Genomic DNA, 27,033 nt, shown 5'->3' on the forward strand with positions numbered 1-27,033 from the left:
CCTGAAACCCAAAAACTCAAGCTTCAGACTCAAAGCTCGATTTCAGCTTTTGTTTTGTTTCATCTCAGGCACACTTACTGTTCAAACTTCGTCTCCAAGGAGCAGCCAATCAGAAGAAAGTAAAGAGAGGCATTTCTGTAGAATGTAGCTGTGTTCCATTCGGGGGACCCGGCCTTCGTGGTCTACGTGTGCCGGTTCCTTTGAAGGCCGGAAGTGCGAGGCTCTACCATCTAACACTTCTGTTTAATCAGTTTTCTGTTTGATGTTTATTCAGCTGTGTGAGAACTATAACTTTAATCTCAGCCAAACCGATTTACTCAAACTAATAAAACAGAAAAAAGCCAAACAATACATTTTTTTATGTTATCTAAGTGTCTTGCATATCATAATCTTAGTAACAAAAGACCGCAGGAGGTCCGAAAATGATGTACCGGGAGTTTGCTGTTCTCACCGGCTCTAGCGAGCCTAGCTGATCCCCGGCTAGCTATCGAGCTGGTGGGTAACAGACTTCTGTGAAAACGTCAGAGCACTTTTGCAAATATGTGATATTTTGATAAACCGAGCAGATATTTGACGTTTACACAGCTACATTCTCACCTGAAAATATGTTAAAAGTTTATTTTGTGACCCAGAAAGAGTAATAGGAGTCATATTAAAACTAAGCAGCTGCCGCCATTGTTGGAAACTGGAATTGGCTGGGCCGCGCTATGAATTCTGGGATAGGTTGGGCCACGAAGGATACACCCGACCCATCCTTCACATTCGGGGGGAATGAAGGACTGCATTTGGAGCAGCCTTCGAATTGGGACAGCCTTTGTCACCTGGCTTTGACATAATTGGTCTACAAATGCGGTCTCCGAAGGATGTGGCCTAGGTTTTGGGACACAGCTTGTATATGAAAAATGGACTTAGCCACCATGAGAGTGACATCTACATTTTGATGCCTTCACTTGAGTATTTTGGCTACAATCATTTTCATTTTTGTGGAGCCACATTTTAATATTTTCAGGTGAGAGGGTGGAGCTCTAAAATATTAGGTAACGTTAGCTATATCTGCTAATTAGCAGGAATTAGCTGAAAGTGTAAAGACAGTGCAGTTGCTCTATTGTTCACTTGAAGCTGTCTCCAATCATCTCCCTAGGCTTAAATCTTAAATTTACAGCTTGTTCTTCTGGTTGAAAAATGTAACATGGTTGTGGCCAAACGTGGGTAATGTTAAAGTTTCTAAATATGGAGCCTAGAAGCCAATGGGGGACGTCAAGATCGCTATGAAAAGGCACAGTTGTTATGAAGGTGGAAGCTGGCTAAAGAGACCAAAACTGCTTTGTGTACAACTATGTAAACGTGTTTATTTCTGCTGTATAGTTGGGCATTTTAACAGTCTGTGGAGACTGACTCAGTTATGGAGAGAGCCTCAAATGGCCAGTTTAGGAACTGCAGTGTTTGATGATACAGCTTGCTTGTTTCAGCCAGTGGATAAACTGCAGGAGCTCCACCAAGGCAGAGTATAAGATACATCAGGATTATTTTGAGCTGTGAATTATGCAAAGTTGCTTTTAAAACCATGTAGCTGGAAATGAGGAGAATAGGTCCCCTTTAAGTGAATCTGAGGGGAGGTTTGCTATTGATTAAATCAGCTGTGAAGAAGAGCTGAAACTGTAGGGAAAAGCTGCCGTTAAGAAGAAATAATGACCAATTTCTTGGCTTCAGTGAGAGAGAATTCTGTTTGTGTATGTGTTAACTGTGTGATTAGTTTATTAGAACCAGTATTGATGAAAATCCACCCATTTTCAATCGTGTAAACATCTGTTCCAAGTGGTTTAAGTGTCTTTTTTTGTTGTTGTTTTTTTTTAATTGTTTTTTTGAGCATGGTAATTTTCTGTCCCAGAGTTGTGAATGTGGATCATATGTTGAGTGCACTTTGTCATAGTTAGAGGCTGTCCTACCTATTATTCTCCCCAAACTGCATTGCCCCTCTTTTGATTGCAAGAGTTATGTAAATCTGTGAATTACAGGCCAAGAATTAATAACAGCCATATGCAGACTGTCTAGTTGAACAGAGATGGAAAAAATCTTGATGCTCTCCTTCCTTTTTTTTTTTTTTTTTTTTTTTGGAAACCAGTTTCTTATTTATATCTGCGTACTTTAGCAGTCTCAGCACATCTTAACTCATGCCTGCAGTCCTTTAAACAGAGCTCTTTGGTTTAGTAGTTTGACCTGATCACTCTAGTTATATAGTAACATCTCTAATTTATTACTTGTGCAACTTTTATTTATACAGCGTGTTTATATAATGAGTGATCAGTTAGGAGGTAAAGAGTGAATTGATATTGTAATACAGCCGAAGCACCTTTTTGCTTCTGACAGCAGATTTATTAAAAGGTCATCATTTGAAATGTGGTGGGAGATAAATGTTTGCTTACTGTACAGTATGTGTACTTTTTTATATGGAAGTGAACTAAAATCTTCAATTCTGAATCGTTTGCCTGAGTTTTCTTTTTTTTAAAAGAAGTTGCAGTCTAAAAGGTTTGTGGTTTCTTGGTGGAAATGGTTTGATATCGGAGGACAACACACTCTGTCATGCAGACGGAGAAGGTAACTGGTAAGTGTACAAACAAAGATGTTTAAATATTTAATTCAATGAGTTTGTTATTGCTTTATCCTTGCTCTTTGTACATGTGGTTTGAATCAAAATGATTTGGTCTCAGACTGGGTTTTAATCCTATCAAATGTCAGTTACGGTCTACAGTTGTGGATCCCCCATTTTTATCTGATCTACTGCCAAAGTCCTGTCAGATGGATCTGAGAGCCCCTTCACCGTAATCTCTCATATTCAAATGTTTTCATTTGAACTTTAAAATTTATGTTCACCAGTTAAAGTTAGCGGCTAATAAACTGTCACAACTTTTACTTTTATGGCTATATTTTTTATATTTAGTGCAATAATTTTTTTTAATTTAATTTTTTTTTTTAGCCAGTAGTGAAGTTTGCTTGAAGAATGTAATTTATTTAACTGTTAATTATTGCTCTTAGCTAATAGTATTTTTTTTTTTACATTTCTTTATTTTTTCAGACTTTCATACTGTTAGCTAATAGTTTTTACAACTAGCAGTAGTTTTAGCTTATATGTTTGAAGTATTTATTCATAATTTGAACTAGATACTTCAAACCTTGATCAGTGTCAGTTTAAAGAATTAAATAATTAAAAATAGTATTTTAATTACTTCCAACTGTTGATTTATACATTTAACTAATAAAGCTGCTAGCAAAACATTTAGATTTCAAAATTATGAACAAAGTTTAAATATATGTGTGTTAAGATTTGGTTGTGCTTCAAAGTATTTTGTTTTCTCTTTCAACTTTTAGTGTTAAGAATTGAAGTTGTTAGCAATGCCTTTAGGTTATATTTTTTACTTGTTTAATCTTACAGAGAATGTGATGATTTCATGGATATTTAAAGTAAGCACTGAGAGAAATTTAGTAATGGCAACATATTAAAAGAACAATATGTCTTATATATAATACATTTATATATACAGTGTCAAAGAAACCTGTCTTTGAGTGAAGATTTAAGGTGACAGGAAATATAAATAAATGCAGCTAGAATCTTTACTGAAGCTCAGTATTTGAAACAGTTTATTCGCTGCTGTAATAATTAATGATTGAAATAATAACTTTAATATTGGCCATATTATATTTACATTACCAAAGTAAGATGACTTTAGTCTCATGAACAACATTAAGTAATTGTTATTTACTAGCTAATCTTAAAATGACTGTTCAGTACAGAAATGAAGCCCAATAATCATGTTTTACAGTCCTGTGGTCTCAGCCTCAGATACTTATCAAATCAAAGTTTGAGGAGTTTATCAATAAAATTACCGAACTATAACATTTTTGTTTTAAATACACAGAAATTCTCACTTTCCTGAATTTTTAAAACATTTTCCTAAATCAGCAAAACTGACAGCGAGCTTTTATATGTGATCCTGGTTAATCAGATGAAAAAGTCAGTAACAACACATCTTTTTGTTTTTGACAGGTTTATAGAAAAGAAGAGAAAATACACAACATCATAAACACATTGTTTATCTGGTGTGATGACTTGTAATGGACAAGTGATGTTTTGCAACACTTTTTTCAAGTAGTTTAAAGAAGATGCAAGAAGGGAAAGAAATCAACAGCACTTGGATCATGTGTTGACTATTTATATGGCACAAGTCTTTAAGTAAGGGAAGAGGGTAACAGGAAGTATATTATAAACAGTATGCTACAAAATCTTGTACTAACAAAGATCACATAAACCTGAGAAATATTGTAGGTAAAGCAAGGCAGAGTTTAGTACTGGGAGTATTTGAACTAAAAGCACTGCGTTAACTATTAAAAAGAAGAACCCCCATCCCCCTTTATCTTCACATTTCTAACTTATTTCCTTAAAATATTACGTTTCTACAAAATGTACATTCTGTCGCTGATATTCATGGTTAAACCCATAAAACTGTACACATCTGTTTTCATTGCTAACAGTGATTGTAATGGTCGAAAGTGACAACACTGAGGTCGGACCGATGAGCTTAAATGACACGACTGATAAAAATATTAAGTCAAACTTAACAAAGAAAGCCCTTAGAAATGTCCGATTTGCACTTCCTAAACATTCCCATCCGTTGAAATTGATAAACCCTCAACTGGCGTGTGCTTGGGATGCAGACGGTTTGGAGACCACCGAGAATGCCTTGCAGCAGGAGCTGATTCTGCCAGACACTCGTGGGAAACATCAGAATATAACATAATCGCCTTGACGCCGACAAAGTTCAAGGCAAAGAAAGCTCGTGTGAAAGAAGTGGAATGGGTTCATATTCTTCAGGCAGGCAGATAAACCGCTATACATGATAAAAAATAAAATAAAAATAGCATTCAAACCCTGTGGAGGAATATCTGATGGATCTTTTTCTCGGTATACCAACCCTTCCTTATCGATTTAACAATAACAATTGATATAAGAAGAAACATTCACCATCTTTGGGGGATCCAAAACCAGGATCAAAAGATTTCTCCTCCATTTAAAAAAAAAAAAAGAAAGAAAGAAAATGTGCGCACATGTGCAATGTAAACACTACGGGGATTATTTTCCTTTGGGATTTCAGAGTCAGCATGTCTATGAGAGCCGAACAGCTTTTTGTTCACTGATGAGGGGATGAGGTAATGTGTCAGCAATGCACGGCACACTTTCTCCACTCGCAAAGTCGGGATGACGTTGTAACATCCATCCGCTCCCTCCAGGTGGAGTCTGGAGTAACATGTAACCCCTGTGTGCCCCATGAGTCAGTATGCAAACGCCGGCTCTCTCGGGGCTTATTGCTCGTGGGTTCTGCCGGGATCTCGTAGTTACAGTTTGCCTTGTTTCAGCCTCTCTATGTGATGGCAGAGCTTCAGTGCGGGCCCCAGTTTCAGACCCATATACTTCATGATCATGTCGCTCCGCAGGAGCATCAGAGCTTTGCCATCAATCTCCTGTGGAAACAGACACCGGGACTTGTATTAGAAAAACAGAAACACTGTCATTAGCTTAAATAACCATGCAGTAATTTAAAAAAATATATATAATTCCAATTGAAAACAAATATTTTGGGGGTCTTCAGCAGTGAGTTAGGCCCCAGTTGTGGGGTTTTTATGCTGAAAGTGCATCTCGCTGCTCTGCCTCCAACCCAGAAAGTCTGCTGGGTGCACAGTGTGTTAGATAAAGACCCAGGTGACACTGCCTTCACAATCAGACACAATATCTGTCAAAGGTTTTAATAAATGAATAGGAGAGTGTGCCCAAACCTTTCACTTTATCAGATTGTTGTAACAGCTGGAGTAAAATGAGGTTCATAACTGAACATAACCATGACCATCTTTTCACAGGTAAAACGATGGAAACCTCGAAGCTTATTCTAGATCTTGTTAAATTAAGGCCATCTTTATCATCTTAGCCTGAGCTGCCTTAAATAGAGTGTTTGCAAAGTTTCCTTTCAGATTTAGATCACAGACGATAGAAAACGGGCTTATTGCCGCCATCTGTGGGTAGTTGAAGATGTGCGATTGAATGAAACTGGAGAAGAAGGAGAAAAAGCAATGAAATTACAGACTTCCTTTCAAGATGGTTCTCCACAAACGAGCTCCAGAGTAATGAATGAATACAAACAATGAAAATCGGATACATTTTTCATTAACTTACATGTTTTCTGAAGAGCTCAGCATGAGGTGCCAAAGCTGTGGGGTCGGCGTCCCTGACGAACTGCATCACCTCTTCGATGGACCAGGAGGAGGGGTTTTTGCTGGGGAACTGCAGACTCTCCCTCTCAGACGCCAGAGCCTCGGGACCTGTGGTGGAGCTGGCAGCTGCACAAAACATTGAAATGGAATTAATTTCTTCTCATGTTCAAACTCCAGTAGCAAATTACAGAGTGACTGGCAGGTTACGTTCATCTGGAACTCTCATGTCTGATTTCCATCTCAGAAAGCTGGAGCTGCCCCACTGACACAACGATCCAAGACAGCGGCAGTTTTAATCTGTAGCTACTGTTGTTTATTTGTAACTCACAAATATTAAATAAGCTATCCACAAACTGCTGATCAGGCTCCATTCATCAAAAGAAAAACCTTTTATGTGGTATTGCTAGTGATGCACAAATGACCATAATAAGAATCAAATCCTCTGAGCCTCCTAGTTGATGAACCGTTGGTAACAAGTTGTGTTTATTATGTTGGCCAAAACATGCTGGGGTCATGCACAGCTGGAGCTTCAACCTCGTACAACAGCTCACAGTCTGCTAATGTGAAAAAAAACAAAACAACAACAACAACAACAACAAAAAAAACCCCAAAACAAACTATTTGGAGGTCAAAGTGAGAGAAACAAAAATAAGCATGTTTTATTTTCATGCCTGTTTTGTCTGTGATAGTTTCCCCTATTTACTCATTTGGTATAGTAACTTCATTAACACATGGATCACTTAGGATCTGACTTTAACTTCATCAGTGGGGACTACCCATCACGCACTGCTCGCCACTATGGTGAAGTTCATGTCTGAACCATTGGAGAACAGCTGATTACAACTTTATAAGTACATGATTCATTTATGATTTATGTAGATTTGCAGCAGAGCACCTTTTATATTGTGTTATTTAAAAGTCTTTTGAAAACACAGGTGTATCTGACACACACAAGCTCTCTCTCTACCTTCGACTCTTCTGAGGGGTTGTGTGGAGCTCATTTCTGCAGGGTTAGATGAAAGGCGGCGCATCGGTGTGCTGCTGCTGCTGTGATGGTAGAGGCTGCTGGCCTGGGAGTGGTACTCCGAGAAACTCCGCATAGTCTGGGGTCGCGGGGTCATGGAGTTGGAGGCGGAGTCCATGTAGCGCTGCTCCTTTATTAAGCCGTTCTCTTCATGGGGCAGAGTCTCTGCTGGAAAGAGAAACAACATGCACAACTTTAAAATGTCATTTTAGACAGAAAGAACACACACAGAATTGTGAATTTGCAGATCAGCGTCTGTAAAAGTAATCCCTGTGAGTCAAAAGCTCAGGGTTCAGAGACGTCTAAACGTCCACAGTTTTTTCTACTTTTGGCTCAGTATGAGGTCATACAGTGGATCTCTTTTATATGGTCATCTTAGGCGCACAGATCTGGCTGCACAGTCATTGCGCGCACTGCTTGCTTAATTTTGTTTCTCTACACGTTTTAAGATGCCGCAGACACGTCCAGACGCCTTCCTGACCGCTCCGCAGGTCACATTTCATTGCGTGTTGTACTTGTATAACTATGCATGTGACAAATAAACAATCTTCAAAGTTCAACGCACAAATCGTAGCAAAAACCTAATCAGGGGGGTTAGCCTTGACCGTTGAGGGGCAGCCAATCAGAGGAAAGTTTGCCTCAATCCTTTATCACCCACATATCACCGGCTGCCTGTACCCATTTTGTCATTTTGGTTGTAAAACTAATTTTTCAGGAATTAATGGAATTTTCTTTCTAGCCCAAAATGGCCGAGTTAAAGTAATGTGAAGCACAGATGGTAAGATCAGTGTTGCCAACTTAGTGACTTTGTCGCTATATTTAGCGAGTTTTCAGACCCCCTTAGTGACTTCTTTTCTAAAAAGAGACTAGCGACAAATCTGGCGACTTTCTCTGGTGTTATTGGAGACTTATTTATGACGGCTTTTTGACGTGAAAGTGCGTATCGCTCTTACTCTCAACAAGCAGCGGTGCTGCGGTGGGAACCTCGCCCGTGCCAAAGCGCTTACGGGCGGAGGATAGTCCTCCCCCAGCTGCTATCAGGGCAGGAGATGTTCACACCTATGCGTCCAAGCGGCAAATGAATCGCGCATGAGCGAAGCCGCAGCTCTCGCACTGACTGTAACGGAGTCAGTTCTTCTTTTACTGTTATGATGTTTTGTGGATCACAAGGTTTAAAACTACTTATAAACACACAAACACACACAGTAACTCCACTAGAGTGCCTATTTCGGGTCACTTTTTTCTTGGTCCAAGCCCGGATAAAGGAGGAGGATTGGAATTGTGACATTACAAAAAAAAAAAAAAAAAAAAGCAATAATTGGTAAAAGAAATTTTATTTATAGTTCTAAAATCTTTCGAAATGCATTTAGGACGTTTTTTTTTACTCACTTTATGTCTTTTCCACGATGTTATTTCTCTCTCCTACAACATAGGTTACAATTACATTAGCATGACCAATTATGCAAATTAGGCGATGACATCATTTAGCGATTTCTAGCGACTTTTAGGACAGCCAATAGCGATTTTCCTTACTGAGGAGTTGGCAACACTGGGTAAGATCGAGGTGGAGCTGATTTTTCTGATTGCGTTCAGACAGTAGTAGCTTGCGAGTGCTATGCACTACCACAATACACTCTATTTCTGTAAAGCTCGTCTTCTCTTCTTTCCAAAACCATTTGAATTTTCTCTTTATCATATTTTTCTCTTTAACGGTGACTGAGTAACGATCAATTAACAAGTGTTTGCTGTCAGTGGGCCCATTTCACAAAGTATTCTAGCTGGGTTCAAGAATAAAAATAAAGAAGTGGAAATGAGGATAATAGCCCCCTCCCGTAAGCTGAAACAAGCCCAAACAGGCACTCCTAACCACATTAATATCTTAGCAGGCTCTAATTAAACACTGAGATTATAACTGTTTTCCTGGGCTTTGCACTCTTTATCTGCTTTTAATGAGGAAGTGTACTGTGCAGCAGTAACAGAGCTAACAACAGCAGAGCTATGGGTCACAATAGAGTGAAGCTACAGTGCTGATGTATTCAGATTCAGGCAGTGAGGACAGTGATTCAGTAACGTCACTTTACTGGGATGATTTCTAATTGTTTGTGCACTGAAGACTTCCCAGTCTGGGAACACTGGGACAGCTAAGTGAGCTCAACCAGCTCTGTTTGACAGGACCAGAATCACGCAAAGCTAGCCTAGCAGAGACCAAGAATAAGCATACAGAGTCAAAAACGTGTGCTTACCGATTACAAAAAAATAAAAAAATATTTTATACAAGGTTGCGTTTTTCCACAAATTAAGGTTTCTGAATAATTTTAATTGGCTGCCATTTTCAAAAATAACTACATTACATCCTGATGTCAGCTGGTTATGACGTCACTCTGGTGTCAAAGGGCATTTTAATGAAAAAACTGATTTAGGTGTGAACTTGAAAATGAAATCAGCTTGAGGCGTTGCCCACCATCACACAAATCTAATATCATGAAAACTGAACAGTAGACTGCTAACAAACAGACAAACGTAACAGATTACATAATCCCGCTCTTCGGGATAAGATCCGTAAGGAAAGCTGTACCTTCTGAAGGATGAGCTTCAGCACGTAAATGTTTAGGAGACAGCGGCGCTGCATACGGTGGAGAGACTCCAGAGAGACTTCGTTTACTCCCTCTTGCCAGTGATGGCGCGTCCATCACCTCTTCTTTCACTGAAACACAGAAACTCACTTTAACTCACACCAGTGGTTTGTGTATAAATTACACCACCACACAAGCTCAAATATCAGTAAAAAGATGACTGTGTGGCTTCTGAGATGTCTTTAGTTCTCAGTTTGATTGCGCTGTCAGATTTTATCTACAGCCTAGTTGCACAATCTGGATCTAACAAGACACCTGCCATTTTTATTCCAAGAGTGTCGTCACTCCACTAGCCTACATGCTTCATTGCCTGATCAGATTCTTTCACACAATCCTAACAAACACTCTTAGTCCATCTGTTTGAGATCCATCTTTTGAAGAGGGCCAAATTTCTCTCAGGAGGGATCTTTGGGTTCCAAGAGCCTCTTTAGCTTTCTTGGAACCATGTTAGTGTTAGCCAGCTCCTCCCAACAGATGACGCACTCGAACTAACGGCTGTTGGCATCCCCACTCCAGCTGAAACCACACAACCGGTTACTACTGACTGTTAGTCAATCGTTAGGTGGTAGGTCCTCTGCACTGGTAGATCGTTGTGGTTTGAGCCACACAAGAAAGCAATCAGGATTTTCCCCCAATTTTTTAATCTCACTGCAGTCAGTCAGCAGCTTTGATGTGTCATGCTCTCATTATTCCCACCATCCAGCAGCTGCACAAACTAAACAGGGTTAAGGAGGATTTTTTAGCAGTGGAAATGAGTCCAAAGTTGTGATATACGACTGTATACATGGACATTCCTCACAGCATACCACTTAATCTTAGACCTCAACTACTGTATGTGCAAAAACTACAGGACCACACAGGACAGAATCTATATTTCATGTTCTTTACACAGGTGAAATAAATCCCAGAGCACTACATCTGTGGCTGTAGGATTCTTTGAGATGCTCTCACCTTTCTGTGACAGGAACAGAAACTTACACCACCTTCATTTAGATGTGCTAAGAGTTTGTCCGTCACGTTCCACTTTTTTCAACAATGGCGAATTCAAAATTCCACATTTCATTTTATATCTGAGAAAGTTTAAAGATAATCACACAGAACTCTCGCTTTTTTTAATGGATGTGTGGAGTTTCTTCTTCCAGATTATTGCAACATTTTTCTTTGTGGTGCAAATGAGACGTTACTCTTGCGTTACTGCTGGTTTAAAATGCAGCAGTCTGGTTTCTTACTGGTTTTAGTAGTAAGGCAGGGCAGGGATAGCTCAGTAGGTAGAGTGGCGGCCCCATGATCGGAAGGTCGGGGGTTCGATTCCCCTGAACAGCTACCCTGAGGTACCCCTGAGCAAGGTACCGTCCCCACACACTGCTCCCCGGGCGCCCAATGGCTGCCCACTGCTTCACTAAGTGAATGGGTTAAATGCAGAGAGGGATTTTCCCCACGGGGACCAATAAAGTACACCTTCTTCTTCTTAGTATTCCATCACCCTGATCCTGGCTTCTCTACCTTTCTCTAGACAGCAGAAACGTTGACCCCATATTGTTGCCCGTTCGTAGCATTAGATCATCAGGTTAGGTCTTCCTGCTGCTTCCAAAGTCCAGGATTAAATACGAAGATGATCAACCTTCTGCATTAGAAGCCCTTGATTGTTGAACAACCTGCCTGAGGGGGATGTGGCCCACTGACATCCCTTCTTTTACTAAACTTCCTTTTATGTAACATCTTCTTCTTATCATCCTCCATCACTTCATATCATTTTGTAATGTCCTTGAAAGTTTCACTTCTGAAAATTTCCTTGGGTATATTTTCTGTTATAGCTGATGGAGTTTTGTCTTTATATTTTTCCTCTGTTCTAAATTTTTCATTTTAAACTGGATTTGTTTGCCCTTGTGTCTCTTTTTATTTGAATTTACCATCCTTGTTTTGCTGGTTTGTCAAAGTATTCTGTAAAAGCAATTTGTAAACAGTGCTATTAAAAATAAAAAGTTGCAGGCTTTACCTGATTTCTTCCTCTCGTAAGCCGAGTAGTGGCTGAACGGCTGGCTGCTGAACAGGTTGTCGCACTGCAGATGACGACACATGGTCTCCAGGAAGCGCAGTACAAAGGAAGCACTGGAAGCTGACGGTAGCCTGACCACACGGACTCCACCATCTGTTCTCACTGTGGTGATGAGAACATGTTTTAGTATTCTATCAATCATCATGCACGGCTGCCTAAGGTGACAATAACAGAACAACTTTATACCTTTGACGACCTCCCCTCCGCCCGAGTCATTCTGCAGAGCGCTGAGCAGGACTTTAGGCTGGTATGCACAGTCTATACATGACTGGACGACCTGCTGGAGCACAGAGTTCACTGGACCTGGTCCAAAGTGGTCAGGTAGATGCTGCATCTGCTTCCTGTCCAGGTGGGGTCCGCAGTTTCCGTGCTTATTAACGTACACACACACTGAAACAACGCAGACACACTGAACTAATCAGACATTCAAATGAGAGCTTTCATTCTGTGCACCAGTAGAGCCGTTAGCGTTTACCTGTCGAAACCACTGAGTTTAGGTTGGCAGGACTTTCCTGTGGCACCTGGATGCTCGGCAGCTGTGTGGAGCCTTGGATCATTTTGGGCTTTCTCTGAAAAACAGATGTTTATAAACAATTTAACAATAAGGAATGTTAAAGTAAAGCTAATTCTTAGTTCTGGGTGTATATGTGTGCTAGGGCAGTAATTATAACCTTGATTAAAGAATTAAAAAAAAAAAAGTTATGAGGGTAGTGTCTGCATTATGGCTGTAAGTCTGACAAAAATGGTTAAATGTCTTAGATACATGCCCTCCTTTGCAGTGTTTACATCTTTCAGAGCCACGTTTGAAAATCCTGCTCTCACTGAAATAAACTGGGTAGAAAAGTGCACCACTGTGAGTGAAAAGGGGGTGCACCTGATGCATTACACAATAAAACATTAAAGTGATGACATGCTGCTGTAAGCTTTAAGCTCGGTTAAAGCAATGCTCAGTGTTTAAAGGTTTCACAGTGTGGACACATTACAGGCAGATTCTGAAGAGCTTTGTTTTCTTTTTATGGAAGCATACTTCCACCTTTCCAGGCTCTCATTACAAATCAAAATGTAATCTGCAAACAATCATAGTCCAAGGAGCCAATCACAACTGCAGTTGCATTTGGTCCATTTTACAGAAATCATAATCACCACAGTTACCAGCTCAGCACACAGACCTGGAAAAACTGAAGCAATTTTGATGTGTAACTTTGTCAGGACACGCAGTTTAAAAGAACATTGGGGTTTTTCATGAAATTATTCAAAGATGTAAATAATGCCCTACAACATCAACTGCTTGCTGTTTAACCACATTGTTTGGAAAATAGGAAACAAAACTCCCCGATACTGTTGTTGGGTAGTACTGTTTTCTTGAGCTTGTTGCCTAGGAAAAAAAAAGGAATTTTTGCCACATTTTCAGTGTCGTTTTCATTTCAGGACTGCTGCGGTTATACGGCAGTTTTCCCAGTTGTTGCATCTATTTTGTGCCTGTGAAAATGAAGCCATTATTGGCGTTCATTGATGATTGTGGACAATCGCTTTCTCATTCCAACATGGATACATTGACTGGATTTCAGTCGAGCATATAACGCTGGTAAGTCCCTCAATCAGAAGATGTTTTGGACTGTGATAAACGGTTTTAGAATCTTCAGGGTCAGAAAAGTGAAAAAAGCAACAATTTGAACATTTCGGATCATTGTCCATAGTTCTGGCATGAAGCATGTTTTAGTTAGTATGATTCAGATATAATGATAATGACAAAGCCCAAAAACAAAAAGGATTTAGTGATAGTTGAACTGACGTAGCTTGTGTATTAATTTTGTGCTAATCAAGCATGTTTTCCTAAACTAGAAGATGATACCTTTCAAATTGAATTGTCATACATGAGTTTTTGCCCACTAATTGTTCTCTTATAGGCTTTTGTATTTGGGTGTGCTGTAAAAGGGAAAATTTAATAAAAATGTGTGGCTGATAACAGATTAAACAGTCAAAGCTGGGCCTCACCTTGCTTCCCGGTTTGGGTCCTCTCTTCTTGTGAACTCGGGGTACCAGCTGTGTGTTTTCAGGTACAGACCCATTTTGGGCCGCGGCTGCCTCGGCCACCGCTTTGAGGAGAGCGATGGTCTCGCTTTTGGGCCGACGGCCTCTGACCCCCTTCCTGACCGGCAAAGGGGGCAGAGGATTGGGGAGTCTGTAGGGGGACTGCATGGATCGCCGACTCGGTTTAGAGGGCGACGAGGGAAGAATCTGCAGGTGCTTCGGCAGAGTAACTGCAAGAAAAACAAATGGAGTCAATGAAAATATGTCCTTGGAATAAAACGTGCATAAAAATGTAAAAATAGGATACTAAAAAAACAAAACGAAAGCAAAACAGATGACATGCAGGTCATGCATATGGACAGGGTTGTCAAAGGGTGTCCCTCAGGTCCCTCGGGTCAGCGCTCAAACACTACAAAAATACCTTACTGCTGCCTCCAGTACCCTCTGGACCCTGAACTGGCTCCCAGTCAAATAAATAGGAACTCATGCTGAATGTTTTTTCTTAATTTAAAAAATAAATAAATTTAAAAAAAAAAAATATTCTGGGTGCCAGCCTAGGATAGGATAGCATAATGTTACTGAAAATGACACAGGGAGCACCCCAAATCAAAATAATATTGTGTATCATTCGAACAGAAGCCAGTTTTAAACAAAGTGTTTTTGGATCCATACAAAAAATTTCACCAAGTGAAAGTTTCATGAAATGCTGTAATCTTTGCAGTTTTTGTGTTTCTCTAACCAACAGCACAGACACAACAGCTAATAAGCTACAAAGCCAGAATGACCAGTTCACAGGTTTTGGTGGGTGTTTATATGTGCAGTGATTTCTGTTTCCCTTCTTCTAAACTCTCAACATACTGGAAAAAACAAAACAAAACAAAAAAAAAAAAAACTACCACATATCCACACAAAGCAACAGCCCATGTATCAAATACTTGTGTTTGTGTGTGTACTAAAGAATACCTAACAATAGCAACGTGCAGAGAAACAAGTGATAAAAATGCTTTTCAAGGTTCTACACAGACCAAATAGTGGTAGGGAAAGACTTTTTCCAGCTTTTAAAGTAGTCTCGGGGCTCATGTATGACACAGAAAACTAAAGAGGGCTTTAAGTCTTTCATCTGTTCTGTGGTTAATAATCTTATCCACTATATAAGGAGTGCTGGTGCAGTAGAGACTACACTGAGCAGCTTTTATGTAAACATATATTCTTCCATGTAAACAGGTACGTAGTGAAGAATATAAATCCCATTCCTCCTCCTCTTTCCTGCTGCTGCTTTCCTCCCTTCCCACTTGTAATTCTGTCCGTTTCATCCCAGCCACCCTAACAGACACGCACACAAACGTAACAGGCCTCCATACTGATCTGCAGCTTCACACACAATACACCGCTCGTCTCCTACGACTGTTGGCTCGGGGCTTCTGACGCTCTCAGAAGCGTCAGAAGCCCCGAGCCTGCGGCTAAGTTCTCATTTCTGAACTTAGCTGCAGTCTACAAAGAGGACCACGTCAAAAAGTAGACATTAAGATGATATAGCAGCGCCGTAGAAAGGAAATCGATCCAGATTGAGCATGTTGTGTGTGAAGCAACAAACTCACAATCAGAGGCAGTGCAGGACTACCGGTCTACTTCTTATTAATCCAACTGTAAAAACAATGGCTGTGGAGCATTTCCTGTCACCAGCTCTGCATGTTGAAGTCAGGAATGAGGGAAACTGAGGACTTGTTGACGGGCAAATCATCCCAGATAATCCTCCTTTCTAACTTAAATATTTGCCACAATTTACAAAACGACCTTCATGTTTCATTTAATATGAGTTAAAACCAGCAGCTGACACCAGAAAGTTATCAGGAAAGTTCCCTGCAGTCACAGATTGACCACTTTCTACAGCCAGAGGAGTTACAGCCTGCTGGCCATTGGAGAAAGTGCAGGTTTTAGGCGTTGGCCAGAAGCTCCGTAATAAATGGGAGCATGCAGATTGTTCAATGGTTCTTTAAAAATTAAAATAATTATTTAAAACAGCTTGTAGACAAAAAGTCAGTTTAGTTTTTGTAAATACAGTCTCAATTTCAAAGCATTTTAACTGTTCTTACACTGAAGCCAGTTTTATCCATTAACTATCACTGCATGCTGATAGGACGGTTAAGGACTGTGGTGGTTGAAGAAGTGTGAAGATATGTGTGAATGTGTGTGTGAATGACTGAATGTAGTGTAAAGCGCTTTGGGGTCCTTAGGGACTGAGTAAAGCACTATACAAATGCAGGCCATTTGCCATATCTTACACCTATCAAAATCCACCCAAAAAATCCACAAACAAAAGCTGTTGGTGCTATGGTTAGCTACAACTTCACAGCATCCCATTAATTCTGGGTGATTTCATAACATTCGCCTATGACACACACAATACACCCCCACCACCCACACACACCCACCCACAAAAAAAGAAGGACATTTCTGTGCTTTATCTGCTTGTCCTCTAGCTAAACTCTGACTTTCCACTTTAATGCCATATGGATTCATTTATAAAGCCTTCCGAGAGTTTAGTGAAGAAATACCCACCGCCTTTGTTTAACAACACAACTGAATAACCACCAAAACCACCAACCCAGCCTAAGATGGCCATAATCACAACCACACAACTGAAATAACAACGGTAAAATGGTAATATTCATCCACTCTCCTCAACCAACATATAAATCAAGTATACCGCTTTGAGGTTTGAGCCTTTCAGCATTACTGCCACATATAGTTGCCACACTTACAGTTTGATTATTTGTTGCATTAATTCCCTTTACTTTTTCTTTTCAGTTACCAATCTGCTGCTCCCTTGTTGAGGGTGGAGCTGTTAATAAGAGGACCAAACCATCCTCTGCAACAGCATGGGGCCAATGGACTTTTTTTGCATGAAATTTAGTGAGTGTTCCTATAGTTTAACCCCTTTTTGTTTAGAATGGTTTGCTCTGCTACTTTATAGTTTGTTTATTTACGTTCTTGTTTTGTACATTTTTAGGTCTATACCTATTTCATATTCTTGTGTACTTCTGATATATATTTTTATTTTCTTGGGTTAAATAAAACCCTTTCTTCACACTCGCCAAATCTGAGCATTAGTTAGGTAGTTTTTGGGTCAAGGTGCGGTGACTGAGTGGGTGAGTTCTGTGGAAGTCTACAGAGAAATCATCAGCCCTGAGCTCTGTAAACACTTTCCTGATGAGTTCATGGGCTCATTTATTTTGTTTCACATTGAATAAAACATTAGGTTCATTTTGTAAAATTACAGTTATTTTAACAGTTAGAAAAGCAAAATAGTTAATCTTGTCTGACAAATCATTAGCCAATCGGCATGTAGTTTTTTTCTTGTCACATTTCAAAAAACCAAGATGGCAATGATGAAAACGCTCATCTCTATGTTTAATGACGGGACTGCACTAATTAACAGGTGAGATCACAGTGGCTCACATCCATCTTTTATAGTGTTTATGGGGACAGCACAGTGAGAACTGCTTGTCTAGCTCAGCTAGTTTGATGGAAAATCTGCTTGGGAGTGTAGTGGGTTAAGCATTTGCCTAACAAGCAAAAGATCCCTGGTTCAATCCTGGAAGAAAGTAGGATTGGGATTGCATTAGGAAGGTCACCAAATCAAACATGTGGAGCAATGCCTTATGAATAAGCAAGCAGCCAAAAGTAGCTGCTTCTTCACTTATGAGTCATTGATCTGGGAAGCTCATCTCACATATATCCGGCAAGCAGCACATTCTGAACAATTTGTACATGTTTCATAGTTTTATTTTTACTGTGCTGTGGTGAGGCAACAGTTAAGAAAGATAGCAAGTTCATTCAATATCCAGCTCTTCTGCCAGTGCAGCGATCAGCTGCAGACATTCCTCTTGAATTGAGTGTAAGGTTGCCACGTATGGAGACAGTTTGATACAGTATGCATTGTGAAGATTGTATATATAGACTAGGGCTGGGCCATATTATACCGTTCACGGTAATACCGGTATAATGTTAGGCAACGATAGGAAAATGAAATATCGCGATAGAATGGGAGTAAAACGCGCATGCGCAGTGCCTTTGTTTTCATACGCACATGGCCGATTGTTGAGTGAAACAGATGAACCAGAATTGGTTTGTAAAAATGGTGCAACTTCCGTGATGTGGAACTGGTTTGGTGTTTGTCCGTCAGATACACGACAAAGCACATTTTTTTGCAGAACATGCAAGCAGCCGTTGTTATTGTCATATTTGTCGGACTAAGATGCTCTTAAATCTGGGAGTAATCTGGGTCCTAAACTCCGTATTCTTCAGGTCAAACAACACTGCAGCATCACTTAGAGTTAAAAACTGTCTAAATTCTTTCATCTTTAATAAAACGATCAGCATTGCTGCTTTACCAGGTGTAACTATGAAGTTTAACTTCCAGGCATCCATGAAAACTAAAGTTATTACATTTAACGGAGTTAGACGTTAGCAGGAAGCTAGCTGAAGTTAGCTCGCTAGTTTCGCTAGTTACCTAAGCATGATATAGCATGTTCTGACTGAGAGATTTCTGAAAAAAATCAAACGTACAGCTCTGCTATCACTTCCAACATAAATGAAGACAGGAAACTAAACAGCAGTGATGTTTGTAGGGTTACTGAAGTTGGGCTAGCTGGTATATAATGATGTGCTACGTGATCGCTAGCGACACAGCTATGTTAGCATAACATAAACAGTGAAGCTGGAGGACGAACACTAACACGTTTCCACTTATAAAAGTTAACGTGAAGGTTCTTCATGGTTAGAGACAAATGCAATCGCATGGCAGGATGTTGTAAACGGACCAAACTTCAGTCAGGAGAACAACTGAGATAATCCATCCACAATATGAGGTTAGTCATTAATATACTGCAACAACATGGGAATAGAGCAGCTGCCAGAGAATTCAACATTAATGAATCAATGGTACAGAAGTGGAGGAAGCAAGAAGAATGAGTTTAATAAAGTTTGATTTATCTGACTGCTTTGTTTCGCTTAATGTGCCTTATAATCCCGTGCACCTTATGGTCCGAAAAATGCGTACTGCACACTGCAGTTTAATGTTGCAAAGCACCTCTTTTTAACTTCAGTGGATATTATATATGGTTATGATCAGGATATGTCAGCCCATTTCTACTGGAAATGCCTTTTGGTTAAACTTTCAGCAAGGAATTTGCATTTGCACTGATACATTTTTATAAAGCTTTAATGTACATAAAAACCAGCTTCTTGTTTAAGTGAAAATAAATGGAAGGTTGTCTTTTTGCGCTAGTAATGTTGTGGAGTTGTATTTTGTCTCGCATCAATTATATCGTCGGTTATATCGTTATCGCAAATTTTCAAATATATATCGTGATAAATATTTTTGGCCATATCGCCCTGCTCTAATATAGACTGAAAAAGTAAACTTAAGGAACTTCACATGAAGACATGAAACCTATGGGTGGATGTATTCCAGTTTGAGGGAAATACAAATTATCCAATTTTCCAGACAGAAATGGTAAAATGGAGGGTTACTGGAAGATTACATTTTCCAGTAATAAAATGGGAATGTTTGCAGCTGTGCTTTTTAAGCAGTACACCTGTGACTGTGTCCTCTGATTGGTTGGTCCCTGTCACTTGGTGTCACTTGGTGGTTTATATTTTTTCTTTCCTCTCATCTCTCAGAGAGAGGTGGAAGAAGTGTAAAAGACCTTTATATAACTTCTAAGAGCCATAATATCACTCACTGAAATCCATATTAAAATCTATATTCATGCACATATCCAAATCTGTTATTCTTCTAAAATATGTGCATTTATATGTAATGTAATCACACATACAGAGGCAAACCTCAAGCCTTTTCTACTGTGTGCTCAGCACCTGTTAAAAATTACCCTGTGTATATTTTCCTCTGTCAGACTAAGCAACAAGACAACATGATTAATGTTAATTGCGTTTATATTTATCTAACTGTGGGTGTAATTTCCGGGCTGGTGTGTGGGGGAGAGGAGGAGTGTGCTGCAACTAAATGAGCATGAATGAAAGATTGATTACAAACAATAGCATCTGCCTCAAACCGCATTATTTACAGCAGTGAGGAATGCGCAGATGTCTGCTGCCCCCTTCAGTCGAAGACTTACCACTGTTGCCGGGTGGCTGAAGGCTGTGCTTAGTGAGGGAGCACCAGCCTACCGGGAAGATGTCTCGGGAGTCGTACTTGCACCAGTAGTCAAAGGCGCCCCGCCAACCGTCAAACATGATGAAGACCTCATCGCCCTTCACTTCTCCAATTGTGGCGGGGCAGATGAGGTACGGGTTCTTCTTGTCCACCGCCTCCAGCTTCATGCCTGGCTTAAAGCTATTCTGAGGGGGTCTTGGTGGTTCCTGGAAATAAAGGCAACGTCCTCATTCGTCATTGCAGCAGCTTTTAAATACTTTATACTTTTTTAAAAGGTTTACAGAGGTAATACAAACCTTTTTAAAGGCTGTTACTGGTGCCATCTCTGCTCCATTTAAGGTTCTCAGCAGAAACATGGGCCAAGAGGAGGCATTCATCCGAAATCCTGAAATGACAGGAATTTAGGCTTAAAACCAAGTTGAACTAATGCAGAAGACAGAAGTTACTGTTATTAGTAGACCTTGTTATTTAGTCAGTGCTGCTTGTTAGGCAGCATTATGGTATGTTCACATCAAAATTCCACACAATCCATCCATCCATACAAATGTTTAGACCTTTCTGCAACCCCTAAATATTTTCCCCGAACAGTCAACGGAAGCACTTCAATGATAGCTGGAACAAATAACATATTTCCAGAACATACCAGAAAGTCCGAAGATTTCACCCACTTTTCTCCGAGCTCGCTCATTTTCTACTGTCTAAAAGCGAAATTGAATCAAGCAACTCTTGTTCTCCACTTTGTTGCCATCAGTCGAGTCAGCAGCTTGTGGGCTGACAGGCTTTTAAACACAGCAACAAAAGAGTTTGTCTGCATTTTAAATCACGCATTTGAATCATGTTAACTTGTATCTTTGATCTACAGATAGATTATGTATCGAGTGTTTATTAAAATAGACTTTTTTAAAAATACTGTGACGTAAGGCCCTCGTTGTGGGAAGTTTGTTTATTAGGTTTCAGGCGACTCTAAATGCTCAGCATCAGTTTTTTCTACTCTTTAATACTGATGATGTAAATGAGACAGGATATTCCTAAAATAGTCAATTTAGGCACACAGCTCTGTTGCTAAAAAATCTTCTGTTTGTGATGGGTAGCTAAACAGAATACGCACTAAAACAGCTTGTTTCAGACAAAAGATAAACTGGGGGTCTGCACAGAGGCCCAATATGAGCTAAATAAAGATGTACAATATGATGAAAGCAATCCTGTCACCATGTATTTCTATTTTAAAAATATTCCAAACATAATTCTTCACATGTCTGACATTGTCTTGACTTCAGGTTGTAACAAAGTCAAAATAATGATGACATGGGAGTTAAGTCTTCCTTATTGAATAATTTGCAGCTCATGTTGTGTGTATTGTTACTAAAGATAAAATCAAAACCTTGTATGTGCTTCTTTCCAATCCTTACCCAGCGGCGGCTGCAGCATATCTCCATTCTTCTCACAGGTGCCGATAGGCTGGATATCAGAGGAGTCGACTAGTCTCCAGAAGTCATTGCTGTTATCACTGCCGTCCAGACGGAGGCGCAGACGGACCCCAGTAATACCCATCACTGTGGCAATGCAAACTGAGGTGGAGTTGCGTGGGTCGTGAGCTTCAAGCTTCATTCCCACCTTGAAGTCATTGGTAGGTGGGACTCTAACCTGAAGATAACAGAAAAATGTCACGAGTGTGGTTGCTGTAATCACAGCAAACAAACATGTTTTTGAACTCTCTATACAGTCTAACAAAAGCTGTCCCAGTACACCCAGTATGAGGTGTTGGGAGCATAAAAAACAAGTATCCAAATGAAGAGAATTTACTGAATCACTGTCCCTAACTGCCTGAATCCAAATACATCAGCACTGAAACCTCACTCAGTGGTGATCCCACAGCTTTGTTACTAGCTCTGCTGTGATTCACAGTACACTTCCTTGTTAAAACCACATAAAAAGGGTGCAAAACCCACACAAACAATCACAATCGAGGGCTTGTCTAGACCTGTATTTGCTTAGATTCTTAGATTCTACTAAAGTAGCTCTGAATGATTTACAATTCAAAATAATCCTTATTTATCTTACACTAGCCTATTTTACACTTGGTGCAGGCCCTCTGTTTGTCCTGTCTGAAACAATTGATCTGATTGGCAGGTCTAAGCAGCATGTAACTGGGACTGCTGCACTCACACTCAGACAGCCGCGTACCGGTCCAGAGTTCATGCATGAAAACAGTCTTTCAGCCCTTCATCAGACCGTTGAAACATTTAGTCAGTGCACCATTGATGTGACCCAGCTGATTAACATCGGCCAAAGCCATTTATAAACTTCATCTTATTTCCCGATTCCAGTGTCACTCAGCGAGGCGATATCCCTTACATTTACATTTTCCTCTAAGACACTGGGTCTATATTCATGCAAATGGACCTCAGCAAATGTTTCACTAGACTAGCTGGGGCTCACTTCCTCCAAGGCTGAAAACTGCAGGTCCAGGTTACTCTGGAATGTTTTCTTGAGAACAACTCCAGAATGATCACAGTTTTTGTTATTTCAAATAAATACATTTGTCAGTAATCCTGCTAACACACAAACCAAACCAGTCACATGACCATGACTTTGGTAGCATTTATAAACTCAGGAGGACATACCTGACGAAAACAGGTTGCTGGTGCTGGTATCGATGATGTTTCCTTGAGATATTCTTCCCAGCTAAAAGCATCTAAAGAGAAACAACGAGAAAGCGATGTGAGAAAATGAAAGTGTATTTCATCTATTAAATATATCAATTATTAAATATTACAGAAATGAATATCCGTGTGCAAAAGCTTGAAATAAAACTGTTTATCAGTGTGTGAAATGTGACATTATACCATGATTTTAGTCCATCTATACAAGCCACACAACTGAGCTTCTCATTTCTTAAAACACTGAGAACAAAATCTCAATAATGACAAGAAATGAAGAACATCTCTTGTGGATGTTTAGCAGTATGTGATACAAACAAACCTCTCTCTGTTGCAATGGCTTGTCATTAAAAGCTCATGAGGAAGTTACATAAAACAACTATAATCCTGCTCTGATTACATAAATACCTATTAGAGTGCATCTTGTGTTTCATCAACTTCATCATGTCTGAGAGTTAAACACGAGAATGAAGTGAATCCTTTCACAATTTAAAAAAAAAAAACTTGAAGGGGTCATACCTGATTTCTCTTTTTTGGCTTCTTTCTGATCTAAAAATTACAAAGACAACAAGAAAACCCTTATATCTTACTTCAGGCAATGTAGGCATTACAATACATTTTCCTTATAAATTTAACTTATATTACAAGCTTTAAATTACAGTCTGAACACAGAACATATTCATAATTATGGAATGCAATAGAGTATAGGCACCCTCTGTTAATTATAGCCATTTTATAAACAAAAAAAGTTAATTTTTCTAGGATAAGTGAAGAATATGAATTTAGAATATGAATTTAGTCACAATATGGGTGGTTTTCCTCTTTGGCTCAAGCCAAAACTTGTTTGGGTGGGCGCCACATACCCTACAATCTGTGTAACAAACATTTACAAACATCTGAGGGAAACTACTACCAGTTTTTTTTTACATTATGAAAAAAAACCCATTTTTTTCCATTTTGTATAAGCACAAGTACCAGCTTCCTCAAACAAATGAAAGGTCCTTGCCTTTTAGCGGCGTTTTCCCCATGGTGACAGATGACCAATGTGGCACTTTTATGGTGATGAACAAGGTGCCAGATGATCAACCGACTTGTTTCCGTATTCTCTGAAAGTTTGTCCTGAAAACACAAAAATGGATCATTTGGGACAGAAACAAGACAGAAACGCCTTAAAAATATTGAAATAACAACAAGGCAATTTGTCCAAAGCAGAACATCCAACTCCAGGGAGTGTTCGAGCTGAAAATTCCAATTGTGAATTTAGGAATTCCAGCTTCCCACTTCAAATGTTACGTAGCATAAGACTCAAAGAGAGGAATAAAAGATGTGCAATTTAGCAAATGAGAAACTGGGATGGACAACTAAAGCCTGACTTATTATACTCCTTCTACATCTATTTGCGCAGGTATTTGGCTACAGAGAGTGAAGTATTATGGGTATTTAAGAAATGCAGACGACTGCCTGCAGACCTCTAAAAAAAACGAATAGAGAAAAAAAACGATGCACCAAACTAGTATCTGGACTGAATATCTGGCAAATATGACATCTTTGTTTTGTGTTAACTTCATCGAGAAGAAGCTAACACAGCATGGAAGAACGGTCAGGTTTGGGGGTCAGGTTTTTACTGTTTGGGAATGGTCCCAGTCTTCCTCAGTGTCAGAGTACCAGGTTATTTATTGATCACAGACAGATATTTGGTATCAGCAGATATCAACATCTATGGTAGTGATATCAGAAAATGAAAATCTTAATCGGTACATCCGTTACAGCAGAATGAAAGAAAACAAAAAAAACAAACATGAATCCTCCTGATCCTCGAAGCGGTAACGCCACCATTATCAACATGAAGTGACAGATCCATGTTGGAGTGAGTGAAGGTATTCAGCCATGAAATCAGGGCAATGCAACAGGTAGAGCCCACATGGCACGTATTTCACCTAATGCCTTCTTAAATCTCTACCATCCAATCTAAATTTCTGTGCACCTCAGGTTTGTTGCAGCAGCCTTTTTTGGTGCCGTGATGTTCCCTCTCACTCTCTTACATGATTAGCATATTGACAAATGGTTGTTACTTCTGCTTGATCCATCAGAGATTTCCCCTAATTTGCATAATTTCCAACTGGCTGTAGGGAACTGAAAGGGAATGTTACCTGTTAAGTACAATATGTATTTTAGTACTGAGCAGTTATTAATAATATCCCTGTGCACCTTTAAGGCTGAGACAGACTGGAGTGTGAGACCTTTTCTTTCAGTGCATATTAACTTTAATTATCTTGACCTTTTTTTTACTGCAGCTACTCTGTGGGCACTGACTGTAACAGTATTTGTGAACTGACACAATAAAAGGTTGAACAGCTTTTGTTCTGAGGTTTCGAGAGTCTGTCTCTGTCTATATTAACCATCCCTGTGTTATTCTTTTAGAGAACTAATGTGCAGATGTTAATTCCAGCTGTTCCTCAGTCTGCTGAAATAATCACAGCAGCTGCTGCTTATGGGTTGGAACAAATTAAACTTCTAAATATTAGCGTTTAGTTCATTATGCTCCTTTTTATGTGAGATCATTTACAATTGTTTACATCTACAGTCATCTCAGAGAGAGAGGAGATGCCAGCATCTGAATAGGGACTCAAATCAGCAGACCTTAAGTTACTAATCAGCTCAACTGACATTTAGCATTTAATATGCTAAAAAACCAGTTGATTCTGAGGAGGTCAGGCATGAGCTTATAGTTTTAAAGGAATAGTGGAGATGTCCCTAAAAATAGCCCACATAGTAAAAGTATGAAGATAGGCAAAGGATACTGTGGTTAGCAAAACGGAAATCAACCTTTTTTCGTAAAGTAAAAAACCATCAGAACCTCTTTCGCGTACAGTATTGTGGTTTTCCAGTAATGGGTCACTCCCACGGAGACAGGAAGCCTCGTACAAGGTGGGTTTTTTTCATGAGGTTCAGCTACAACCGGGCCTGTGGTGGGACAGCCCATACGACACAGTCTGCAACTTTGTGTACATTCCCTCAGTTTCATTCCCAAAACATCTGTAGAATGTAACTAACTCCACCACCAGGAGTCCCGTAAGTTAGTGAGTTTGGTATAAAGAAAGCACAACAGCTGTTCTAGGTCAGCAAATAAAAGCTGCGTGCCCTCCCCTCAAATTTACAGTAGAAACACGGTCTCAGTCATTGAGGTAATATTAGCCACGCTGAATTGCCTATTATAATGACGCTAATAACGCCCCGCCTATGAGCTAAATTAACGTTACATCGACCCAAGAGGTTATTATTCACAACACCTACATTTATAACCTCATAATTACCTACAGCCAGAACTACATTTTCTAATTTTTACTCTCAAATCAGCTGGTTATGTCGCCTCACCCACCAGCCTTTTAATGTTAACTTGGATTGTAACAGCTAGCGAGGCTACATGTCGAGGCAGGAAGGTATAATTTAATTAATTTATCATAACGCCGAGTTTTAAAGTGTTCCATATATGATGTATATATGATATATGATGCATCTCTGCTCTCTGTTGTGTAACATTGACGGTTTCAGGTAATAGTCTAGGCCCAATGTTGACAACTGGAACTGCTTGTATGTTAGCTACCGCTGCTGGCTAATAACTAGGTTGGCTAACCTTAGCGTTAACCCTCTGAGAACAGTTTCTTCCACAGTATCGGAGAGAATCGCACGTAGGCAGGATTGAGAAGCTTCCACGGATAATTTCCCCAAACTCCAACTCATTCATTCTGAAGTATTAACTTACAAGTGCCTTCTTTTTTCGACTGAAGATCCACTTTTTTTCTATTCGTCAGCTGCCATTTTTTCACGAATGTAGTGTATCCTTACACGTACGTAATATATGCCAAAGATTGTGCTGAAAGGAGAGTACAGCTACGACACGGGGACTGACTGCAGGAGGAGTAGTTCAATGGCCAATGAATTCGCTTGCTGCTCACAGTAGTAGCCAATCAGGAAAAGACTCAAATAATTTGTCCAATAAGAATCCGGACTGCATTGGCTGTAGTTTCAGCTTCAAAAAACTTGTATGAGTGATCCACTTCAGCGTTCCTTCCTCTTTACAGGGTCTTTCTCCTGTGTCCCCCAGCTGTGCTTCAAAACTGAAAAACTGTAAACATGTAAGAAAACGCCTCGAATAAACAATGTAAGATAAGTGGTCTGGTCTTTAAATACGT

General features: G+C 39.7%; 1 protein-coding gene across 3 annotated transcripts; it reads right to left on the reverse strand.

Annotated features, from left to right (window-relative positions):
* Nucleotides 1–4,026: 4,026 nt before the first annotated feature.
* On the reverse strand, nucleotides 4,027–26,709 carry LOC113016225 (sex comb on midleg-like protein 2). Of its 3 annotated transcripts, none has more exons than XM_026158899.1 (15): nucleotides 26,604–26,709; nucleotides 23,847–23,959; nucleotides 23,360–23,389; nucleotides 22,805–22,875; nucleotides 21,590–21,824; nucleotides 20,477–20,565; nucleotides 20,143–20,386; nucleotides 13,967–14,232; nucleotides 12,447–12,540; nucleotides 12,158–12,361; nucleotides 11,912–12,073; nucleotides 9,858–9,986; nucleotides 7,226–7,447; nucleotides 6,221–6,384; nucleotides 4,027–5,514 (listed from the first exon to the last, which is right to left on the reverse strand). In XM_026158899.1, exons 2-15 carry the CDS (start codon nucleotides 23,866–23,868, stop codon nucleotides 5,389–5,391), a joined length of 2,058 nt encoding a protein of 685 aa, XP_026014684.1. In that variant the 5' UTR covers nucleotides 23,869–23,959; nucleotides 26,604–26,709; the 3' UTR covers nucleotides 4,027–5,388. The 3 variants fall into 3 exon arrangements, with proteins under 3 accessions (XP_026014684.1, XP_026014681.1, XP_026014682.1); XM_026158896.1 differs by having other exon boundaries at nucleotides 7,226–7,450; XM_026158897.1 differs by lacking the exon at nucleotides 26,604–26,709 and adding an exon at nucleotides 26,475–26,589 and having other exon boundaries at nucleotides 7,226–7,450.
* Between the last annotated feature and the right edge of the window lie 324 nt (nucleotides 26,710–27,033).

The sequence above is a fragment of the Astatotilapia calliptera genome, chromosome 23 (genome assembly GCF_900246225.1).
Source record: "Astatotilapia calliptera chromosome 23, fAstCal1.2, whole genome shotgun sequence".
In the NCBI taxonomy this organism is placed as follows: domain Eukaryota; kingdom Metazoa; phylum Chordata; class Actinopteri; order Cichliformes; family Cichlidae; genus Astatotilapia; species Astatotilapia calliptera.

Bases quoted from the DNA above. Each gene is read 5' to 3' on its own strand.
- LOC113016225 (XM_026158896.1), bottom strand. From the start codon at position 23,868: ATGGGGAAAACGCCGCTAAAAG. The intron at 23,390-23,846 runs GCAAGGACCTTT...TGTAATTTTTAG, and splicing joins GGGGAAAACGCCGCTAAAAG to ATCAGAAAGAAGCCAAAAAA. The intron at 6,385-7,225 runs GTAGAGAGAGAG...TGTTTTGTGCAG, and splicing joins ACCCCTCAGAAGAGTCGAAG to CTGCCAGCTCCACCACAGGT.